General features: G+C 42.6%; 1 protein-coding gene across 21 annotated transcripts in view; it reads right to left on the minus strand.

Annotated features, from left to right (window-relative positions):
* Positions 1-1,158: 1,158 nt before the first annotated feature.
* The window catches only part of COL6A3 (collagen type VI alpha 3 chain), a 92,130-nt gene continuing 76,068 nt past the window's right edge, over positions 1,159-17,220 (minus strand). For all 21 annotated transcript variants that reach the window (XM_015433023.3, XM_015433022.3, XM_015433021.3 and 18 more), the window contains 6 exons: positions 16,191-16,293; positions 13,297-13,688; positions 11,760-12,023; positions 10,594-10,692; positions 2,699-2,863; positions 1,159-1,955 (listed from right to left, as the gene is read on the minus strand). In XM_015433023.3, coding sequence (XP_015288509.3) covers positions 1,915-1,955; positions 2,699-2,863; positions 10,594-10,692; positions 11,760-12,023; positions 13,297-13,688; positions 16,191-16,293 — 1,064 coding nt within the window. In that variant the 3' untranslated portion in view covers positions 1,159-1,914. The remainder of the gene's footprint in view (positions 1,956-2,698; positions 2,864-10,593; positions 10,693-11,759; positions 12,024-13,296; positions 13,689-16,190; positions 16,294-17,220) is intronic.

Here is a 17,220-nt window from a genome sequence, read left to right on the forward strand (position 1 = left end):
CTCTCCCCTTCCTTGTCTCACTCTCCATTTCTCAGCCACTCTGTGACTTCCTTCACCTCCCAAATAAACCACTCACACCCATATCCTTAGTCCCAGGGGCTGCTTCCAGAGGAACCCAAAAAGGAAAACCAGATTGCGATGCTCATTTTAGGTCCATAGCAGATCAAGTCAATACGGGGGGATCCCTTGGGAAGTGCAGCACTCGGTCCATCGCTATGGGAGCTGGGCCCAGAGCCCTCTGCTGCTCAAGTTCCTGTAAGAGGCTGGTGTTGGGTGCCTGGCAGATTCCACTCTCCCAGGGCTGGTCACCAAGGGCCATCGCTCGGAGCACACTGACCTGAGCACACCATGGTAGCTGCTGAGATAGAAGAGGACTGGGGAGGAGGTCATGGCGGCCTTGTGAGGACTAAGTGGCGCTTCTGAAAAGGACCACACTCCTCTCTCCTTTCCCAATAGACCAACTGGCAAATTCATCCCCTGATTTCACATAGAACAGTTTTGCTGACACCCAAGTTTCCTGTAATTCTACCCTCAGCACTTGTCAGGACATATGTATTTTATTCAATAAGTTGTTTCCTTTGTAAGTGGAACTCAAGTGCCACCTGAACATGCATTTGTTGGTTTCTTGTATTATTTCTGAAGAAAGAAAAAGAAAAGTCTTTAAGAAAAACAAAAAAATGAAAGACCTTGTGCTTTGTCTTTGAGACTCCAGGAAAGGGGTGGGGGGTCGTGGGGAAACACTGAATCTCTCAGCCACTGCAAGAGGGAGCAAATCAACCCCCCTGGGAAAGGATCACTGTGGAGAGGAAGAAGGGAGGAGGCTGAGGCTCTGGGGGCAACCAAGAGTTAGAGGAAAAGATGGAAGCCAGACTAGCTCTGAAAATCAGAAACACTGCCGGGACTCAGCAGCAGGAACACCTTCCACCTGGCCATGGAGCTCTGGAGTGTGTGGGGCTGAATCCACAAAGCGGGGGATGCTTGTCTCTGCCGGGTCTCTTTGCACACTGGCTGATAAAGCTCTTTTGCCTCCTCCACTGGAAACAAAAGGGTGTTGCCCAGGTCCATGGGACCAGAACCAAGCCCAGTGTCCCCAGCCTAGGGGTGATTCTGACAATCGCTGCTATGGAAACAAGACAGCCAAGAACGCCACACTCAGGAGACTTTCAATATACTTTATTAAAAAGTTTCTTTGTATAAATTTCCTAAAAATTTTAAAATTAAAATTAAATCCCCTCCCCCCTGCACAAAAAAAAACCACACACACACAACATTAGAGGAATGCCAAAAATATTCTCTATTACAACTTTTTTTAATTCTTTAATTGAGGCATTGGTCCCAACGGTGCACATAGATTAAGGGATTTTGCTTCCTTCTGAACTAGATCATTTGTTAGAGGCTTTAGAAAAAGAAAATTAGCTTGAAATCTAATCCAGGAAATTGGGGGCAGGGAATGAAAAAGTTGGTCTCTTGTTTCTCCACGATACACAGGCTTCCCATCTAAAGTCATGCTTAACTAAAAGGGAAAAAAATGAACCAAGCAAAAGTATATAGAGTAGCCGTGACATCTGCGTTATTTTCTAGACTTTACATTTGCCTGCAACAGGCATAACATGAAACTCCAGAGGGAATTTGAATTGATAGGAATGTTCACATAAACACCAGCAGTGGCTAACTGTTACACAACATTCAAAGTATTCGAGAGAACTGCCTGGAGACGGAGAGCGAGGGTCCACAGACACATTAGCACCATACTGATAGGTCATGCAGCAGGATGTTCCCTCCCCAGTTCGAGTGTAAATCAAAGCATGAAATGATACAGTGCAAGGGAATCTACACCCGGAGCTTCTGCAGAGACGAGTTGGCAACGGCTGACTCCTTCTTCTTCAAGAGGTATATGATGTTGGCCAGCCACGCTTAGGTTCCCATCACATTGATGACTCCGGGTTTGGCGAGCACTGAGCGTCGAGAGAGGGGGTGGGTGGGGTGGGGTGAGGTGAGGAGTCGAGAGAGGAGAAAAAAAGCCACATTACTAACCCAAAAGGGCACTGTCATTACATGACACAGTCCCGCAGCCTCTGGTTTCCATCACCTGTCTCACTTTTCTACTCAGTACCATTAATGGTCCTCTGTGACCTTGTTGGCCTGGGGCCTGGGGATGTCTGTGAAATCTGATTCCATTCTTTTGCCCTGCACCATCTACCAGGCCTTTATACGAACTGAACTCTCCCCATTCTGGCACTGACCCCAGGGTCTGTTCAAAGTGTTTATTTTATTACCAGTTGAACTGCACAATATAATGGAGATACTGGATGGCCCCCGTGACAACATTGTTATTTATAGGAAGTAAAATTATTTAAAGATAAATTTGTGGGGGTTATTGATCTTTGGTGTTATCTGTAGCTGTTCATTATATTATTTTCGCAGGAATCATTTTTGGTGCAATATTTTACAAATAACAGCAACTTAGTAACATTTCTGAAGAATGACGAGGGACAAGTATGTTTTTAGAAACCCAAAATAGGAATTCAAAAAGAAATGTCATGGGTTGTATTTGAACCTCTTACTTATCTGAGGATACAATTTATCTTCTTTTTCATACGTATTATAATTGCACTTCTACTATTTTTCAAGGTGACTGATTGCCCTGAATCTCTTATCTTATTTGCAAAAGCCGTAAACACAAGGAAGAATCACTTACCAGGAGCGCAAACCTTTTCACATTCTGTCTGTGATCCAAATTTGTTTTCGTTTCCACCACAACCTCCATACCAGAATCTTGCACAGCTTTTGGTGTTTGGATCATAGTACCATTTTAATATGAAATCCCTGCAAGTTCCTTCGTCTTTTGGCAACTTGCATATATCTTTAATAACAACATGAGAAAAGGACATTAATGAGAACATGCGTGTTACTCTGCTCCCAGTGCCGGGGCTGATAGTTTGATGAACCTACTGTGGGTAGAAGGAGAAAAAGGAAGAGCTTCCTTCCAGGTGAAAACTCCCTAAACCTGCTCGAATTTCCATTTCCTCACTGCCATATGGACACAGGAATCACTTACAGCATTGTGAGAGATAGATGAAATTGTATCAATGAAAGGGCTTCATAAACAGCACTCAGAATCCCAAATGTTGGCAACGGTTATTGAATAATTTTAAATGAAATGAATTGTTTTTCTCCTTTCCAATCACTGGGCCATTTGCCCTCCAAATCCTTCCATGTTAAATCCCCAGAAAAGAAACCGAATTTTAAAACCTCAGGGTTTTATATTTCTTGGCAAAAAGGAAATTCGATTCTGTTGGAATATAGTTCAAAAATAAGGTTCTACCTTTCATTATAAGCCAAGTAGACTGAAAATTAAAGGTAAAGCACAAAAGAAAATCCTTTATGAGTGTGTGTGTGTGTACGCATGCATGTGTGGTAGCCAAGGGCCTTTGTGACCTGCCAAATGAAACACGTAAAACAAAGAGCTAGCACTGATGTAAAATTCATGACGGCAAAAATGTCACAGAGCAGAGCTATTCTGAAGAAGAGAAGCATTCTTTTTCCAGTTAAGGAAGTTTGTGTTTTAAATGCACACGTCTGATGTAGCCCAGCTGCAAAGTAAAGCGAAGGTCCCCTCGACGCCCGGAGAGAAAAGTTTACAGTTCACACACAGCGCGACTCCTGTTTACAGAGTTTTCTGGCAAACTCCAGATTGTTCTGGGAAAGAGAAGTATTGATGTCAACTGTTATCTGTAAATTTGAAAACGTAAACCTTCTTTCTCCAAAACTCCCTGGAGCCAATAATTCTGCATGTTCCTGTGAGTAGCTAACAGGCTGGAATTATCCAGCTCTCCCCACAAAGGGCTACTTCTCCACCTCCTTTGTCCCCAGTGAGACAGGCTGCTCACAGCTGCGGAGGTGGTGAGCATCTGTGCTTCAGATAGACACCAAAAAGGACAAAGAAAACCTAAGTCTTCAGTGGATAATCATAGTTTGGATCACCCACGATGGACCAGACTCAAAGGTGCATAGGACTGAGGCTCAGAATTGGTTTAAAACATTTCCTGGTTGCTGCTGTCACCCAAATGCCAGGCTGGTGGCTGGTGGTTCCACAGTTACAACATCTCCTAGTCGCAGACCCTCTCAGGGCCCAGAAAGCCAGCGGTCCCCCAGAGAGCCTTTGAAGACTCCAGGAAGTCAGAATAAAATGAAGACAATTTACAAAAACAACCTTCTTTCTCTCAAATATGCCAATAACTGAAGGAAAATGCCTGGCTTTCAAGGAAGGTCCTGGAGGGAACTGACAAGGCAAAAGGTTATTTAACCATCAAAACTTATTCCTCATTTACCAGTGGGTTCCCTGTTAGAGTGAGGCCCGCGTCAGATGATCTCCCTATTCTTCCTTCTTTCCCAGAGTGTTGGCCAATGGACCCTATGTGCTCTGTTTTATTTGTTTCAGGTGCACTTCAGTCCTGACCATCTGTGTTTAACTGTTCAGTTCCCAGTCCCCTGGGCTCTGCTGAACCAGTCACGAGAGGTCTGCCCAGACCCTTGGACACTCAGCCCGTGGACGGCCTCGCAGCAGCGTGCTCCACTCCCAGTCTGATGGGCTTCTCCAGCTTCCTTGGATCTCCACCCTAACCCTCTAGTTCCACACCATGGCACTGGCGTTTTCTGCCCTTATTTCAGTGAGAGTCACTGTTGAGACTCTAAGATTTACTAGTGGAAAATAAGGACACTGTTACTGTGGACAAGCAGATATTTGGAAAACCAAGAGAAATATATTAGTGAAGTGAGAACCCAACACTATTCAGAGACAAAAACCTGGACTTCTCCACTTCTGAAGTATGAAAATGGGGGATTTCATGTTCTTAAGAAGCCTTCTAATGCAAACTCCACATCATCTTGACTTCTGAGACCCATCGTTTTGGCTGGACTCTCCTCAGCTATGAATGCATATGTTAAAGCAACTGTTTTAAGCAAAAAAGAAGAAGAAGAAGAAGAAGAAGTATTTACGTGTCCTGGAGTACAAAGGGAGATGGCTTGCCCTCGTTGAAGTTAACCTGGACTTTTCCCTCGAACCACCTGTCTTTGGATGCAATGGCTGTTCATCTTTTCCCTCTGAAATGAGTTTGCCCCCCAGGCATAACCTGTAGGAAGCTAGAGCCTTCTCTTTATCTGAGAGGAGTGCTTGGTTGAGTCTTCCTTAATTTGCTCTTCCTTACTATTGAGAACCTAGTGGGAGCCTAAAAGACAATAGGGACTGAAAAGTATCCACAACCTTCCCCAGTTTCCTAACCTAGAATAACAATGTACATAAGTTTGCTTGGAAAACAGAGAGGTAAAAGGCTGCCTGACGCAGACCACTGTCTGCTGAAACTTCCTTACTATTGGTCATTGGGCTTCAGGAAAGCATCCAACTAGAAGAGAGGAAATGGAGGCAAGCACAGTGTTAGGTTAAGACCCTGTTCTGGGAATCCCACCTGTTCCCGGAAGCCACAGGTGCCTATCTAGAACATCCTAACAACAACCATTCAAAAACAGTGGGGTGCAAGGCACCCTAAGCACCACCATCCATTTTTGTAATAAATATTTGTGGGAGTGGATGCACCTGTGCAATGCATGCACCTTCCCACAAGCAATAATATTCATAGAAAAAAAAAATAGGAAGGCTGTGCACTGGGTCACTATTGGTTTTCATCAAAAGCCAGCAATGCTGTCACAATGAGAATCGTGTAACATATTTCTCTGTACATCCTGAATGAATGCTTGACAATGCATATCTATTAACTTTATAATCAGCAAAAAAATATGTATCCTTCAAAGCGGAAAACATATTGATTGGCAAATCTTGTCTTTTTCATAGTTTGATACTCCCATAGTGTTTCAATGCATTTTTAAAGGCATCAGCTTTGACATTTCCCAAACATACTGATTTCCAAATCACTATGTAAATACTTCCTTGAGCAAACTGAAGGAAGGCAGACTGAGAGGTGTTTACGCTGCAATCATCAACATGTTCCTCATCAGTTTAATGGTGCTCAAAACAAGAAAATTCAATCACCTTCTCACTCGGCATTGGTGTTATGGTATAAAGTACTTCCAAACCTTGGATGCAGGTATGATTTGCCTGAACCAAAACACTTTCCGCCGTCTACATTTTGAGCATTGGTCAGTTCAAAGGGTACCAAGGAAACTTACTAAATTTTTAACTTACTTAATGTATTTATTTATTTAGAGACAGAGTCTCACTCTGTTGCCCAGGCTAGAGTGCAGTGGCATGATCTCAGCTCACTGCAACCTCCACCTCCCAGGTTCAAGTGATTCTCCTGCCTCAGTCTCCTGAGTAGCTGGGATTACAGGCATGAGCCACCATGCTCAGCTAATTTTTGCATTTTTTAGTAGAGACGGGGTTTCACCATGTTGGCCAGGCTGGTCTCGAAATCCTGACCTCAAGTGATCCTCCTGCCTCGGCCCCCCAAAGTGCAGGGATTATAGGTGTGAGCCATCACACCCGGCCAATTTTTAACAGCTACAGAATGTAGCTGTGGTTAACTTTTGGAGCCTTTACTCTTTCAGATCTTGACCAACAGACTTCTATTTTTTAAGACTTCAGGATAAAAAACATCCCTTTGGTCTCATTGTAACCCCTACCCGGCAACTAACCAGAAAACATCCTTACACAGCAATGAACAACAGACAGCCTGGAGAGGACCATTTCCCAAATCCCTGTAGCTATTTAACTTACTTCAGCCATGGGATTAGTTTGTTCTTTAAATTATTATTAACATAAAGTCAGATATTTTACCCAAATATACCATTTTATGCTAATCAGTGATATATATTCACATGGAACATGGCTAACCAAATACTGTATTCCATCCAATATAAGATATCTTAATTTTATGGTGCACTATTATTTTATGTTCCACTAAGTAACACAAAATACTACCAATAAACCATGATATGTCGTTGTCAATTCTAAGTCACATTTCAGTTTCAGAAGTGTCTCAATGGAAAAAAAAAATGTGCATCTTAGAATCAATAAGTAAAATGTTAGTAAACACAAAATGATGGTTCCTTCAAGGGTGTACAATTGGCCCGGTCATGTCTACTTGGACAAAATGCGATCAGTTCTACAGATTGCTAATTTCAAGAATAAATGATAAAGGACATGATGATTTGTTAGTTATTTTGTCTAGTTTCTGCATTGACACTTCTTTAACACATGTGATTAAGCCAATAATTTAGGATTCATTTTGTAATATTGCAAAAAGAAAATTTTAACTTAGATTTTTGTTGTTGTTGTTTAGAAACTTCAGAGAGTCTTAGCTTTAGTAGTAACATGCATAGAAAATATCTATCCAAAGCTTCCTTAGCTAAAAATGAGAAGAGAGAAGAGGGAGGCGGTAACAAAAGCCTAAAACCAAAATTAGCAACCACATAGCACTGTCAAAATCAGCAGCGACAAAGCCGGTGGTAGAAAGGCCCAGCACACCCACGCTTTCAGGAGGCCATGGTAATGAATGAAAGATCCATTGCTGCTCCGTGCCATTTACAGGCAGCAGATGTGTGACAGAAAAGCGGCTGGAGTATAATTCTTTTAGATGCTGAGCAAAGCAAAAAGCGGAGTGAGATTTTTTTGTGGGGGTTCATTTGGTTTTATTTTTTAAAAATACAAATATTAAGCATTTAAAATCAAATCATGTAATATTGCAAAGCTGGAATCCTGAGTGGTTGCCCTCAGTATATGATGCCCTAGGTATATTAACGGAATCAAGGTCTGTTAACAGAATCAACCTTCATGTCAAAGGCAAGAGTCTCCTTGCCACACACCAAATAGGGCCAGACCTTGTGGGGACAAAAAATCCCCTAACCAGACGGCCCTCGGACAAAAAAATCCCCTAACCAGACGGCCCTCGCATTACACGCCTGACTCAAACTCCTGATAAACAAGCGTCTATTCAATGTTATTGTCAAAATGGGCACACATTAACATATGCAAATGAAAACCAGTGGTAACACTGGTCCTCTCCTCTTCCCCTGCCTTAGGTGCCCAGGACTAGGAACCTTTCCATTTCAGAGTGTTTCTGCCCACACATTCCTTCACAGATTCAAACACAGGTCACCAGGTTCCCAGAATCCAACGTGATAAACTATGAAAAATACGGGTTCTTAAGACAGCATCTTTTATTCACAGAAGTAAAAAAGCAAACGATAGTGCCTACTATTTAATACTAAGAAATGGACCCATCTCTGTCAATGTTTCTAATTAATAGATGCTGCAGAAAGCAAGAGGAATTAAAATGCACACATGTAAATATAAAAAATATATTTGTAAAATTTCGTTTTGCCTGAATGGTCTGGAAAATGTATATTTGGAGAAATAATGCATCTTGTGGTCATTGGAATACGGAGGCAAAATACACATGCAACTCCTGAGTGAGCATGCAGTTACTATTTTTTTAGGTTATTTAATAAAGAGTGATTCATTGTCACTCCTTTTGCTATATCCAAAAATATATAAATCATTAAAAGATTTTCCCCCCGCCCCAGGGGAAATGGTTAAAACGACAATTACAGGAGACTGAGGAGGGGAGGGAGAGAGGTTGGTAGGGGGTGGGGGGGATAAGAATTCCTCTCCTAATTCTGGTTATCCATTTTGAATTTTAGACATTTTTAAGTAAATGTCCCATTTATTAGGTCGGTGCAGAAGTAACTCCGGTTGTCACCATTACTTTCAGTGGCAAAACCGCAATTACCTTCACACCAACCTAATAATTCAAAAAGAGCTCTCAAAAATGGCATGCCTGTGTGTTCACCAACATGCATTCATCAGGCCGAGGTATGTTAAGTGCTTGTTTTGTTACTATGAAGTAATTAAGTTTAAGAGATCAGAGATCAATTATGCAGGGCCTTGTTCTTTTTTTAAAAAAAAAGTAATTTATGTCTTCACTCTGGGCGGGAAAACACACATATGCCCGTGTACACACATACATACACACACACACACACACACGGGAAATGGTGAGAGGACATTCACATCCTGGGTCTGAGGGTTATGCCCCAATTAGTATGAAGGAGAAAGGTTTTATTTAGATTCATCTGTATCAACTACCTGTAGCCTTGAAAGAAACACAAGCCCCAATTTCAAAAACTCTTTTCTCTTTATCACAGGTAGACAGGCGATCTCAGTGTTAAAGGTCTGGATCAAAAGCAACTCGATCACAACTCAATATTTAAAAAAAAGAAAAGAAAAGAAAAACAAAACAGCCTAGCCAGACCCTTGCTTAAAGGTTTTGTTGTTTATATTAACTAGGCACTGTTTATACAATCTTGTCCCTTCTGGACCACACATAAGAGAATCAAAAACATCCCCAAATCTTGCTGTCTAGTTTACTCAGTATTGATCTCTGATCTCTAGTTTACTCCAAGTCATTTTCTCTCAATGAAGCACTAAACTGGCTAAAAATTTTATATTTCCCACACCGTATTCAGGGTGAAGTTAACCATTGAGTGAGAAATGACACATGCAGATTTCAGCAACTTTGAAGTTAGAGTTGAATCTGTCCTGACCCGCACCTCTGGGGGAAATCTACTTTGTTCTTTGTGGCTTGTTCTTTGAGCTCAGGCACCATGGTGGGGTCGCCTAACAGGCTCACTCAACAAACGCCTTTAAAATCAATTACAGAAATGAGCATTGTGAAGAGAAATGCTTTCCTCCTCCTGATGGTAGATGATACACCAGAAAATAATGAACTGTCCCCTCGTTAGCAGAAAGTTTTTGCTTCAGGTCTATAAAACAGTACTGTATCTAAATTCCCATGGAATCTCCATTTTTTATGCTAGTACCATCATTCTTTGCTGAACACTCTTCAACAAAGCCTATCAACTCTTTTAATAATCAGTTTCTCACGGATGAACAAGCCAAGTCCACATTCTGCTGAATGAGAGATTCCAGGCCTCTCAGAGTTTCACTGCCCAAGAACAAAAGCAAGTAACAGCTGTCAGTTCCTGAATTACACTAACCAGTCACTAACTTAGCGTAGACCATGCACACACTCTGGGGCTCAAGCACATGAGAGAGGGTATCACAGACTCACACACTAAGCTGGGGTATGTACTTAGGATGTTAGGACCAGAACACCCCGTGGGTCAGATTCAAACCCATGCATTTCATGGATTCCAGCCAGATTTGTCTTGTGTTCTTCTAAGCAGGTTTTTTAACTTAGATTAAATCACTGAGTAAATGAAACGTCAATCTTCACAGCGTCACAGACCACAAATCAACTCGAGTCCCAGTATGAGGCACAGGAGAAATGACTAACGGATACGTGAATTCTAGTGATAGCCCCAAAAGCACCTCCCATCTATTTTTCACTGAGTCTGGTCACAGGTAAAGTAAGACTTCATTTATACCTGGGATCTTGCAGAATAAGATGACGTTGGGCTGCACAGAGCTGATGTGGACCTTTTCCCCATAGAAGTCATGCCTGGGCTAAAACTTAGAACCCAAGAAGGTAAATTGGAATCAAGTCTTCCAGAGCTTTAACATTTTGGGATGGGTATTTTCTTAGTGCCATTAATGGACCTAATAGTTTCACAACTCACCTGTTTCAGTGAGAGCCAACGGTTCTGTGCTCACCATTAGATTGATGGTTGAACTAGAAGCTGACCTTGCTGGCTGTGGAGGTGGGGGCTGAGATTTCTCTATAAAAGAAAAATACATGCAACTCGTAGGTAAATCAGAAACTGGAGGGCTTGGGAATCCTTAGTGACTGATACAAGGTTGCCCGCTGTGATTAATGTCCTATGTGGGGGAGCGGTGATTGAAAGAGAGATCCGAGACATCTCTACATCCACCACTTATGCTGTGGGCTGCAAGTTGGATCCACATGCTAATAAGCAGCTGGAGGGGATCCCTGAACCTCCGAACAAATCCTCTCCCCTCCCACACAGCCTCTTCTGCTGCTGTCCAGGAAAATAGAGCCCTAGGGTTAACTGGATCTTTGGACTCATATCTCTATGGGCCTAATCCAGGGCATTGGTGGGAATTCCCTTTCCTCAAGCTGGTTCCTCGATCTGAATAGCATTGGCCTGAAGAAAACAGGAGCCTTCCCCTTCACATTCCTAGAGCAGTGGGGGTCAAGAAGAATGGGAGGGGGGATCCCAGAAGAATTTAGAAAGATGAGAGAGGGTACCATGAATAATTAAGAAAAGCTGGGACAGTACTCAAATGCAGGCCTCAGTGAAATGGGGGAGCCCTGGGGACAAGAGCCAGCCAAGGGCAGAGCCCAACTATGGTGAGATCAGGGCAGGGAGACTCAGCTATGGACATCCTCCACCCCTGGGGTGGTGAGACTTCAGGTACAACCTCCATTACTCCCTAAGGGGCCAGTGACTGACTAGTGTTTCCCTGAACATGGAAACCTGGACAGGGTGGTGGGCAACCAGGAGCCCTCGCCCGGAGATGTGGCCATGTTTCCCAGGTGCAGTGTTGGAAAGGGCTGTGCTCAGGTGACATGGATCTGGCTTCCTCCATAAAGTGGCCCAGGACCCAGAGGACTGCATTCCACATGGAATCCCATTTTCCATTCTGTGTTTTATAAAGTTAGGGTGCCACCAAAGCACCCAGGCTGAGTTGTTTTGGTTTTTGTTTTTTTTTTTCTAATTTGTGTTTATTTCAGAATAGATTCAATAAGTAAGTGTCTCCTTTGTGTCCTATTTGATACTCTACATAGAAATCAGGTACTGACTTGTACCAATCATGTACTTACTTGTACTGAAACTTCCATGGTAGGTGGCTCTGACCTGAGACCTCAGGTAGCAGACCACGGCCACGTGGTACATCTGCCCAGCGAGCAGGCCTCCGACGACGCGGTCCGTGACCGTGAGATTCTGCTTCAGAACCAGGGACTGATCATGGGCTGAGGTGATGGTGAGGTCATAAAAATAAGGACTGGGGGGCTCAGGCCTCTCCCAGTGGAGTCTGGCGCTGTTCTCTGTGATCTCAGACACCTGGACTTCTCGGGACACCTTAACTGGAAGATAGATCAGAGTGTGAAGATAAAAAAATAAAACCCTCCATGACTGTTGTGCATGAGCGAGAGAGGAAATCTGAAAGGGGTGTGTTAACAGACAAATTGACTTGAAATTTAGGTGAGGTGGGGAACTAATTTCTTGTTCAAGCCCCTAAAAAATATTGCTCTTATAATCTATCAGCATACATGAAATGTGAAATTCACAGTAATGAAAAATCTCATCATTCATCAACTATCTTTTTTTCTATTAAAAATCTCCACTGTTAAGAAGATACTTTGGAAATACAAGCCCTGCATACTAATCATAAGTTGTGTTTGCTACAAAATGAGCCCCATAATTTAAAATGTATTAAATCATAAAATGTTAGGGTATGACATGAAATTCTTTTAAAGGAATTCTGCTTTCTCTCTTTCATACTGCTCATAAAATGAAGATAATTTCCGTTTTATCATGGGCCTTCCTTTACAGCTTGTGACATTCGGTAGTGTCTTCCAGTGTCTTCTTTAATAAAACGATAAAATAACATACTCTTGGTCTCATTAGAGTCATCTACCTTTTGTATCTAATTCAGTCTGAAATATATTAAGTTGGTGCAGAGTGCTTGTCGGTTTTGCTATTACTTTCAATATTTTTCTCATGGTCAGTATGCGCATAGATTTCAGCCTTGGGGAACGACTGATGGTCCAGGCTCTCACTTTTCAGGCTATTGGACTGAACACCCAACATTGCCACAGCACACAGCTTAGGGCCCCTTTTCTGTGGGTATGAGGCAGGGACAAAGTTTGCAGTTGCAAAGGGCTCCCCCAGACCTTTTCAAGTCATATTCTAAGGTAGGCAAGTCCGGCTCCAAACACCAGCCCAGAAACAGCTGCCTTGCTGCCTAAGAACCAACTGCAGGCTTTTTCTTTCTGTCTCTCCCACTCCCTAAATAGGGGTTAAAACCCTATTTTGACGTGGAACATTTTCCCTTTCGTTTAAGACAACTCAGTTTCCAGGTGAGGTGAGCTGTGCCCCCACTGACATTCCAGAGAGAATGAGAGCTTCCCATCCCTACCCCAGGACAGGATTGAGGGCACAGGATGGGGCGTGGGAGAAGGCAGGCGGCAGAGGCTGGAATCCCTAACCAACACCTCTTAAAATACATCATCCAGATGTCCAAGCCCAGATCAAGGACTGTATTCTGAGTGTGTTACATGCAGGCTTTGAGGAACACATGCTGGAGCAGTAAACGAGGACGTCACAAGACGGCAGCCCTAGCAAGGGCTTTCTTACCCACGGGCTTAGTGGTGGCTGGCTTGGTGGCAGCTGGTTTGGCTGCCTGTGGCCTAGGGGCCTCAGCCTTGGCCGCCACTTGTTTTGCGGCAGCAGCAGCAGGGGGTCTCACAGCTGCTGGCTTTGCTGCTACAGGCTTCGCTGCCGTTGCTGGCTTCACCGCGACCGGGGGTCTAACAGTGGCCGTCTTTGTGGCCACAGGCTTGGCAGCCGCAGGTTTTACAGGGGCTGGTTTCGCAGGGGCCGGCTTTGCAGCAGCTGGCTTCACAGATGGCTGATTTACGATAGTTACAGGCTTTGTTGTGGTGGTCACTGGCTTCGTTGTAGTCATCGGCTTCGTGGTCGTCACTGGGTTGGATGTAGGACTTGAAGTAACATTATTTGGAACATTTCTGTTAAGACAAATTAAATATTACCTCTACTTTTGCCCGCTATGTAAAATAAACAAAGACATAACCCCATGAACTACATTAAATTTGTTTTAGCAAAATGCATGCAATAGTTTTTACAGATTATGTATAGTAGTGCATATATTAAATTCCTTCTTTTAAGGATCTGTGCCCCCCTAAAAAAATATATGAAACAGCATATTGAAAAATAGAATCATTAAAAATGAAGCTTATATTGTTCTACAAAAACATCTTTCAATTTATAACATAAAGGCTGAGAGAAAATAAGAGACAATAATAAATAATATCCAACAATGTTATCATTATAGCAATTAACCAACCAAAACATACACCAAAAATTAAATGAAATCAGTAGTTAGCTACTTACATTATAAGAAAATATCTACTCAATCAAATGCTATGTTGAGCTGGAAAATTATGAAGTTAGCATGTACTATTTTGCTCCACGGCTTCTTATTGGGAGTATATATATATTTTTTTTACTTGTCTTTATTTTTGTGTATGTGTTTTTCTTTTTTTTTTTTTTTACAATTTCTTGATCCATTACCAATATCTAGAGAGAATAGCAACCTAATCAAACAGACACAACAACACGGACCCACACTTCGTAGCTTTCTTGATCTTAGAAGAAAATGTATTATTTTAGCATCATATCTTGCTACATGTCCTAGGAAGTAATAATATATTTTCAAGTTAATATCATAAGACTTCAAATACTAGGTTACTTCATTCCTTCTGTTTTCCAAAAGATGAAAGGTTAAGTCAATTTTCGGGAATGTTTCAGAGAAATAATAGGAACCATTAAAGCCTAGAAAAATAATGGCTACAAAGCTAAATGAAGCATCCGGTACCATGATACAGGTCCTAGTTGCCTTAGCAATGATATTCATTCTTGCTATGCTGAGATTTAAAGCCACTCCTTCTGAGGTCAAAGGAAAGAGCTGAAGGACTTAAGTGGTGATAGAGAGAAGGGTCTGCAGTAGGAAGAGATGGGCTCTCTTTCCCCATCTTGAGAGTCAGCCAGTAGTAAGCCAGATAGTAATTTTCCAAGGATCATCTGCATTCACATCTCATCTGTGCATGAAGTCCAGAATCTGCAGAATCTGCACTTCCCTCCAAAGCATGACCCACTGTGACATTCTCTTAAGGAGCACACGTTGCTGACACACTACAGGAGCTCAGTTTCTGTGGCCACACCGCCCTAGCTAGCCCTTTGTCACATGGCCCCACTGCCCTCTTTGCTCCTAGAGTTGGCACCCGAGATGGAGCAGGGCACGAACCATGGCACATGGGCCAGGCAGCAGCATCAGCATGGGTGCCACAGTCCTGCCCACTCCCATCCCTCCCCTCAGTCTTCATAGTGGAACATGCACATGGCTTCCTATTATTACCATTATTACATGTTATCACAGCATTAACAATTTTAAGAAGACATGGAGTCCATTTTTTGATGTATCCAATCCTTCTTTTATGTAACCATTTCACACCAGATACAGCAAATTGTTTGGACATACGGTCTCAATTACCTACCTTCTCTCTGCCCATGCCCTTTACAATGTAATGTGACAAGTCCTTCCATCAAGCCTAGTTTTTCACCCTTAAATCTAGGTTAGCCTTTGGACATGCTTTGGCCAATAGAATGTGGCAGAAGTAACAGTGTGCCAGTTCTAACCTAGGTCACAAGAGGCCTTGCACACTTCTGTCTTCTCTCAGGGAACCCTGCCAGGTCGCCTTGTGAACAAACCCAGGCTAGCCTGCTGAGAATGAGAGACCACATGGAGCAGAGATGAGTCAGCCCAGCTGAGACCATTCTAGACCAGCAGCTCTATAGCTGACAAGCAGCTGACCACAAACATAAGGGAGCCAAGTAGAAAACAGAAGAACCACCCGGTTGAACCCAGACAAAAATTGCTAATCCACAGAATTACAAACTAAGTAAGTGGTTGTTGGCCAGGCACAGTGGCTCATGCCTACAATCCCAGCACTTTTAGAGGCTGAGGCAGGCAGATCATTTGAGTTCAGGAGTTCTAGATCAGCCTGGACAACATGGCAAAATCCCATGTCTACTGAAAAAAATACAAAAATTAGCCAGGCATGGCAGCATGCACCTGTAGTCCCAGTTACTCAGAAGGCTGAGGCACAAGAATTGCTTGAATCCAGAAGGCAGAGGTTGCAGTGAGCCAAGACTGCACAACTGTACTCCAGCCTGGGCAACACAGCAAGGCTGTGTCTCTAAATACATTAATTAATTAAGTAAATAAATAGGTGGTTGTTGTTTTAAGCCACTAAGTTTTGAGTAGCTTGTTATGCGGCAAAAGCTAACTGATAAAACAGATTATTTGAGAAGCATGACCCACATTAGCTTTGAGAAGTCACATTTTCTGGATTTCAAGGTCCTCATCACATAAAGTCAGGAGTTGGTTGGAGGACCTGGGCAATCCCTGCAGCACTATAATTTTTAAGACAATAATTATAATCACTTACATTTGTTTGTGACCAAACTTCACAAGATTCTTTGTGGGTTGGTCCCCTTGGAACCAATCACACTGTTTCCTGATATCTGGGGACAAGTAAAAAGCATTTTCGCCTAAAGAAAAAAAAAAGAAAACAATTGAACTGCATGCTAATAACATGAAAATTAAAAATAATCTGTTAGCGAGTTAAATGAATCACATAACATTTATTTAGCCCAAATTATTGTTGAATTAACCATATCAGACAAACTATGTCCAGTGATTTTAAACATAAAGTATGATGGCATTTGATCCATGAAACATGGTAAGCCAATATGTTCTATTTGGCAATATTTGGGTGATTAAGTTAAAAATATATTTATTCAATGTGAGGGAGAAGACAGGGATAGAAGAAAAATCAAGTGGAGAGTCTGACAAGTTCTAGTCTCTTGAACATCAGATTATAATCCAACAGCTTTCATATTTTCTCAATGCTTTGTTGAACAAAGCTTCTGTTTTTAATCTTAGGAAGACAGGAACAGTGACCCGTGGGTGAACCTGCTGGCTTACCTTTGCTTCACATTTTTCCCTGAGTCTTTTGGGTGCCAGACCTTCACAAATGTGAATACCGTTTTCATAGACCTCAACATTCCCTTAAATAATAAACATTCAGTATATACATGTTTATTTATACTTTATAAATCTCCCTCATTTGTTCCAAGCCTTGCCTGTACTGACCCTAGGCTGCACACTATACACAGGCTCTGGAAACTATAATGGGCTACAGCTCCTCAAAGAGCAGTCTAGGGGACCACAGACCCACAAACAAATGATCCACAGGCCAGGTAAAGATGCCCTAAGTAGGGTGTCCGGATTAACCATGAGCAGGCCTTGGGAGCAGGAGCCTCCACGGCGAGCAGAAGCCATTGGAAATGAGCTTTGAAGATGAATATGGGTTTGCTGCTGAAGTGCGGTGGAGAGCATTCCAGGGAGGGGGAGCCCCATGAGCAAAGGCCCAGTGGTATCCAAGCACAGGACTGGTGGCTAAGCCAAGATCAAAG

Source organism: Macaca fascicularis, chromosome 12 (assembly GCF_037993035.2).
Source record: "Macaca fascicularis isolate 582-1 chromosome 12, T2T-MFA8v1.1".
Taxonomy (NCBI): domain Eukaryota; kingdom Metazoa; phylum Chordata; class Mammalia; order Primates; family Cercopithecidae; genus Macaca; species Macaca fascicularis.